At 71.0% G+C, this 6043-nt stretch overlaps 1 protein-coding gene across 1 annotated transcript in view; it reads right to left on the reverse strand.

The window, feature by feature from the left end:
* Positions 1-24: 24 nt before the first annotated feature.
* Positions 25-6043, reverse strand: part of CHLNCDRAFT_59065 (hypothetical protein) — a gene marked incomplete at its 3' end in the record, with an annotated part of 9848 nt that continues 3829 nt past the window's right edge. Inside the window, exons 6-23 of the mRNA XM_005844042.1 lie at positions 5390-5770; positions 5064-5176; positions 4639-4929; positions 4389-4469; positions 3985-4179; positions 3586-3743; positions 3154-3316; positions 2778-2925; positions 2484-2581; positions 2211-2319; positions 1913-2036; positions 1646-1742; positions 1480-1529; positions 1279-1393; positions 926-1066; positions 656-732; positions 278-380; positions 25-78 (exon numbers count right to left, since the gene is read on the reverse strand). Of these exons, the coding sequence (XP_005844104.1) occupies positions 25-78; positions 278-380; positions 656-732; positions 926-1066; positions 1279-1393; positions 1480-1529; positions 1646-1742; positions 1913-2036; positions 2211-2319; positions 2484-2581; positions 2778-2925; positions 3154-3316; positions 3586-3743; positions 3985-4179; positions 4389-4469; positions 4639-4929; positions 5064-5176; positions 5390-5770 (2498 nt within the window). The remainder of the gene's footprint in view (positions 79-277; positions 381-655; positions 733-925; positions 1067-1278; positions 1394-1479; positions 1530-1645; positions 1743-1912; positions 2037-2210; positions 2320-2483; positions 2582-2777; positions 2926-3153; positions 3317-3585; positions 3744-3984; positions 4180-4388; positions 4470-4638; positions 4930-5063; positions 5177-5389; positions 5771-6043) is intronic.

Raw genomic sequence — 6043 nt, forward strand, 5'->3', positions numbered from 1 at the left:
TGCGGGCGCGTCTCGCTGCCGCACCTACGTCTCGCACCACAGCCACTCACTGGGCAGGCTGAAGATGGGCACGCCGTGCTGCGGGGCGGGCGGGCGGGCAGGGGGAGAGGAGAGAGGAGGCGGGCGGTGGCGGCGCGTGAGCCCGCAGCCAGCAGCACAACCACACACACATGCAAACAGCAAGCAGTGGACCACGCAGCCACAGCCACAGCCACGCAGCCACACAGCCACAGCCACACAGCTACAAGCACACACCACAGCCCCCCCACACACCCACCTGCGCGTAGTTGGGCAGGTCCTGGTCCAGGTTGGCCAGGGAGTTGGGATCCTTGGACAGGCCGTCGTAGATCACGCGCAGCCGGTCCCCCGCAGCCATCTGCCTGCACCAAGGGGCGCGGGCGCGGGGCGGGGGGGGCGCGGGAGGAGGGGAGGGCAGGCCGGCGCTCAGCGGGGCAGGCGGGACACAGGCGCAAAGGTGCTGCTGCCAGCACAAGCGCAGTAACAAAGTGATTCCCTTTGCCACCTGACAGTCGCATCCCTGCCCCTGCCATCAGCACCACACACACACCTACAGCAAGCACACACATGCACGCGCACGCGCACACACACACACACACACTCTCTCTCTCGCTTCACGCAGCCCCCTGGCTCCCACCTGAACCGCTCCAGGTCGATGACGTAGAGGGCTGAGATGTGGTAGGGGCGGCCCTGCAGGTGCTCCCTCCAGAAGCCCTGCAGGCAGCAGTGCAGTGGGGGCAGAGCTTTGCAGGTGGCCAGGATGGACAGAGCGGCAGGCGAGCGGACTGGCGTGGCACGGTTCCCACCGCGGCAGGCGCAGCAGGCAGAGCTCCGCAGGCGCCCTGCGCCGCCGTGTGCTGGCCCCGGGTCCCGCCACCCCGCTGCCTGCCCCCCCCGCGCTTCCCACCTGCTTCCAGAACCTGAACCCCTCCATTTCCTTGTTGTTGTCGCAGAAGGGGGTGTAGCCGTAGGGTGCGCCCTGCAGGTCCATGTGCCACAGCTCCCGCAGGTCGGCACGCACCACCTGGTCAGAGTCGCAGAAGATGACCTGCAGGGGGGAGGGTGTGGGGTGGGGCGGCGGCGGTGGTGGGGTGGTGGTGGAGGCGGGTGAAGAGCGGCGCGTTGGGGAGGTGCTGGGCAGGGTGGAGGGCAGGGGCGGGGGCAAGCAAGGGAAAAGGGCCAGCAATGCACAGGCTGCACATGGCGGGCAACCCAGCGCGCATGGCGGGCGACCCAGCGCACACACTGCCCCAGCCCCACCTTTTTTAGGCCCAGCGGGAAAAGGACGTCCAGGAAGAGGATCTTGTAGGCCCAAATGATGCGCTGCTTCTCGGTCTGCTTGTGCAGCCAGCTGGGCCACTTGTAGGTCACAAACCTGGAGGCGGGCGGCGGCGGCGGCGGTGAGCACATGGTGGGGCCCGCGTCGCGGCAGCGGTACGTGCGGTACAGTCAGGTACTCACTCGTAGTCAAAGTCGTACTTCTCGGCCATGAAGGGCACAAAGGCCTTCATCTGCGGGGGGGTGGAAAGACAGCAGGCGGGGAGGGCAGCATGAGGCGGTGGCAAGCCCAAGCTCGGCGGATGTGCCTCCCCGTGCCGCTGAGGCCACGCGCGGCCCTGCCCAGCACCTGGGGGCTCATGTAGTTTTTGATGAACCAGAACTTGACGCGCGCGGGGGTGCGCTTGATGACCGACAGGATCATGATCTTCTGGAGCCGCTCGTACCTGCAGGCAGCACGCCCGGTACGCAGGGCGTGCACGGGCAGCATGCTGGGGCCAAGGCATGGAGCTGGGGACCCTCCAGGAGGAGGGGCTGGCTCTGCCGCTGCCCCAAGGTCCACCCATGAACACCAGCAGCGCCGAAGGCAGCAGCAGGACCAGCAGGACCAGCTCACATGTGCCCCGAGGCCACGGTGAACACGTGGATGGTCTCCCGCTCGCCCTCGCCCTCGGGGGCCGGCACGCCGCCGCCGCCGCTGCCCGCCCACGACGTCACCTTGCTCCACAGCGAGCCCTTGCCTGCGCAGCCGACACAACAGTGCCGACACAACAGCGCCAGGGAAGCGGTGAGGGCTTGGGGCACATAACACAAGAAGCAAGTAGGGGCTGCCCAGTGCCCACACGCCCGGCAGGCAGCCAGGGAGGCAGGCTGCAAGGTGCCAGCGTGGCGCCAGCGAGGCGTGCAGTGCCCACCTGGCTCCCCCTCCTCCGCCTCCAGCACATCCTCGCTCAGCCTGTCGGCGTGCTTGCGCAGGAACAGGTGCATGTGCTTGCCGCCAAAGCTGCTCATGGCCACAGGAACCTACGCGGGGGGAGGGTGGGGGGCAGGGAGGAGCAGGCATGCCCGGCAGAGAGCAAACAGGGTGATCAAAAGGCAGGCAAGGGCTCTGGTGGCGGACATGGCACACCGCATGGCCAGTGCCCCACAACCCTTCCACGTCCGCTGGCGAGGAGCTGGCCGCGCACCTGGTGGGCGTCGGCGCCGGCCACCGCCGCCTCGGCGCGCTGCCCGCTGCTGGAGGCGCCTGTGGAGGAGGCCACTGAGTAGAGCTCCTGGGAGCGGCCTGCGGGGCGAAGAGTGAAAGAGCAACACACAAACACGCGTTCACGGCCGGCTGACCCACGGTGCTTGCGCAGGGCGGCGCCCGCTGGCAGCCATGCAGGTGCGGCGCCGCGCCCGGAACGAAGCAGCACACTGCTGAGCGGCAGCCAAGCCGCAGAACGAGGCGGCACCGCTGCGCGGCAGCCCAGCCGCCGCACCCGGCGCCAGCTTGAGCTTCCACAGGCCCGGCCCCGCCTTGAGCTGGAAGTAGCCCAGGTTGCTCATCACCAGCGTGTCCACCAGCGGGGGCGCGGCCTCGGGGGCGGACAGTGCCTGCAGCTGCAGCTGCACGCCACGCGGGTGGATCTGCGGGGGCGGGGAGGGGTGGGAGTGGGGAAGGGCGGCTGGCGCCGTGTGTGCTGGTGGCGCTTGGCTTGGCGCGCAAACAAACATGTGCTTCAGGGAGCTGTTAGCGGTTCCTGGCACCCTGGCACATGGCGTGGGTCGCCGATGGCCAGGCCGCCGGGCCGCCCCGCCACGTCCTCCCCAGAGCCGCAGCACCCCGTCCCCGCGCGCCCCTCCCCGCACCCGCACCTGCTCCCGCATGCGCGCCGCCAGCGAGGCCAGGTCCAGGCACATGCCGGTCAGCATGAGCGCCTCCAGCTCAAACACCGCCTCGGCGGCGGCCACCCCGGGGCCCAGCTCCTCCAGCCGCAGGTTGTCCAGGTCGGCCTCCGCCTGCACAGGCTCCACCAGCCTGTGGGGGTGGTGGTGTGTGTGTGGGGGGGGGGGGACAGCGGCATGGAGGTGTGTGTGTGTGAGAGAGAGGGAGTGTGTCTGTTGGAGCGTGCGTGAACGTGCGGCGCGCGTGTGTGGTGGTGGAGGCGTCGGCCGGACCCCATGCGCAGCCAAGCCAGACAGCAGCAGCGGCCAGGGCATGACAGCAGCAGCAGCAGCAGCCCCACCAGCAGGAGCAGCAGCAGTGGCAGCACACCACCACCACCACCACCACCAGCGCCTCCTCACCAGGGCTCCGGCTCGTCCATGCCCAGCGTCAGCACCTTGTTGGGGGGCAGGCGGGTGAAGGTGGCGGCGGCGGGCGCGGGCGGGCCGCCGTCGGGCGAGCCCAGCGTGGGCAGCGCGTATCGGTAGAAGGTTTTGAGGGGCATGTCGTGATACTCGCGCTGCGGCACAGCGGCAAGCGGGGCAAGAAGGGTGAGCGGGGCGGGGGTGCGGGCTGCGTCGCAGGGAGCGGGTGGGGTAGCGTAAGGTGGGGCGGGGTAGGCTTGGGCAAGCACGGCAGCCGGGCAGGGCGGGCCCGCGGTTGTGCCGGACCGCCTAGGGTGCAACAGGCAGCGGGGCCGTGCCAGGGTGGACCACGCCACACCAACCGCAGCTTGCCTCTGGGTTGAGCAGCAGCTGCACGTCCACGTCCAGCACGCCCCGCAGGAAGGCGAGCAGCGGGGCCAGGCGCTGCGCCGGCTTGCTCAGCGGGTTCACCACCGCCTGCACCAGCAGCGGCGCAGAGTCCGCTGGTCCCGCTGCCGCCACCCGCACAAAATTCTTCTGCACCGAGCGGCCCGAGATGAGCTCAGAGACGCGGCCGGAGCGGGCGTCCACCTGCGGGGGGATGGGGGAGTGGGGGCAGGGAGGGAGCGGGGCGGTGGCAGGTTGGTTGGTTGGCAGGTTAGGATGGAGCGGAGCGGGAGGGCCGCGGTGGGGCCGGCGCGCCGGCGGCCCGAGTCCCTGCATGGCTTGGCAGGCAGGCGACCGGGCTGCACGCGGCGCCTGGCCCACCACCCCAACCGCCGCGCTCCCTGGGGCCCCACCTCTTCGGGCTTGGCTGCCGCCAGGGCGCTGGACACCACCGCCGCCGCGGCCGACAGGTCCACGCCGCGGAGGGCGCCAAACTGCGGGGGAGGAAGGCGGGGAGGCACGGGCACGGGCGCTGAGGCGTGCAGGAGGAAGGCGCCACCGGAAGAGCAGCCAGAGCTGACGAGGGCTCAGCGCCGGCACACGCGCCTCGCAGCGCTGTGGGGACCCGCCGCCACCGCCGCCGCCGCCGCGTCCCGGGCGCACCTGGCTGGCCGACCGCACCAGCTCCGCCATGCGCTCGCTGTACTGGTTGCGCTGCGCGTACAGCTCCAGAAGCTCAAAGTCGTGAGGCTCAAACTCGGCGCCCGAGCCAGCCGCGTCGTCGCCGCCGGACGGAGGCTCGGCAGGCAGCTCCACCACCCTGCCGTTGCTGACCACGGCGTTGGCGCCGGCGCCCAGGCCCAGCGCACGCCGCACAAAGCCCGCCTGGCTGGCGGCGGCCTGCCCCAGGCTGGCGCCCAGCCCCGACAGCGCGGGCTCCAGGCGGCCCTCAAACTGCGGGGCGAGAGGCGGGAGGGTCAGGCGGCCAGCAGCCAGCGCCCGCCCACGCGGTCCGCTGACGGAGTGTTTGTTCCGGCTGGGTGCATGGCCTGCCGAGCAGCCCGCCACAGCCCGCCACAGCATGCCACCCCACCCCTCCTTCTTGCCTGCAGCAGCTCATCTAGCTGGGCCAGCGTGAGGGCTGCGGGGGCCTGGGGCTGCTGCACCACCGCATCCAGCCCATCCACAAAGTCGTTCAGGTCTGCATCATGGTGTGCGTGTGTGTGTGTGGTGGGTGGGTGGGTTGGGAGCAAGCGGGCGGACAAGAGGGAGGACAACGCCGGGAGCTGAGGGGTCAGGTCAGCAGTGGGCACACAGGCAAGGCACGAGAGACGAGGAGGATGCAAGGGAGGTGTGGGGCATGCGCCAGAGGGCGACACACGCCAAGCGCCTCCGCCACCCGTCCACCACGCACCTGTCTCCAGCAGGCCGCTGCCCACAGCCACCACCACCTTCTCAACGGGCAGCAGCTGGGCGGCGGCGTCCGCGCCCGGGGCTGCCGTGCCGGCGCCAGAGTTGACGACCACGCCCAGCCGCCCGTTGCTGCTGCGGTGCTGCAGCCCCGCGGCCACCAGCCTCAGGCCCTGCCTACTGCCAGCATCTGCTGCCACCCAGTGCGTCACCGCCGCCAGCGGCGCCGGGCCGGAGGCCTCCTCCTCCTCTGCCGCCAGGCTGGGCTGGGGCCCAAAGTAGCGGATCCACAGGCCGCCGCCGCCGCCGCCGGCTGCTGGCGGGGATGTGGCGTTCAGGCCCAGCAGCGGCCCCGCCAGCGCCAGCTGGCGAGCCTGGTACTCCTCTGCAGAGAGCCGGGGCGGCGGCAGCCACGCGGCGCATGGCGGCGAGGGTTGTGCGCCAATGTGGCCGTGTGTGCAGTGCTGGTGGCAGCGTGGACAAGGCCGGCAGCTGCTGCTGCTGCCCTGTCAGCACTCGCAGCCTCGCCGCGCACCCGCGTGGCCACGGCAACACTCAGGGAGGCCCCCAACTAACCAACCAGCCCACCTGTCTCCCCCGAGATGCGGATGTACCCAGCGGCGGCGTCCAGGGGCAGGATGCGCGGGTTGTACCGCGG

The sequence above is a fragment of the Chlorella variabilis genome (genome assembly GCF_000147415.1).
Source record: "Chlorella variabilis unplaced genomic scaffold CHLNCscaffold_25, whole genome shotgun sequence".
Classification (NCBI taxonomy): Eukaryota; Viridiplantae; Chlorophyta; class Trebouxiophyceae; order Chlorellales; family Chlorellaceae; genus Chlorella; species Chlorella variabilis.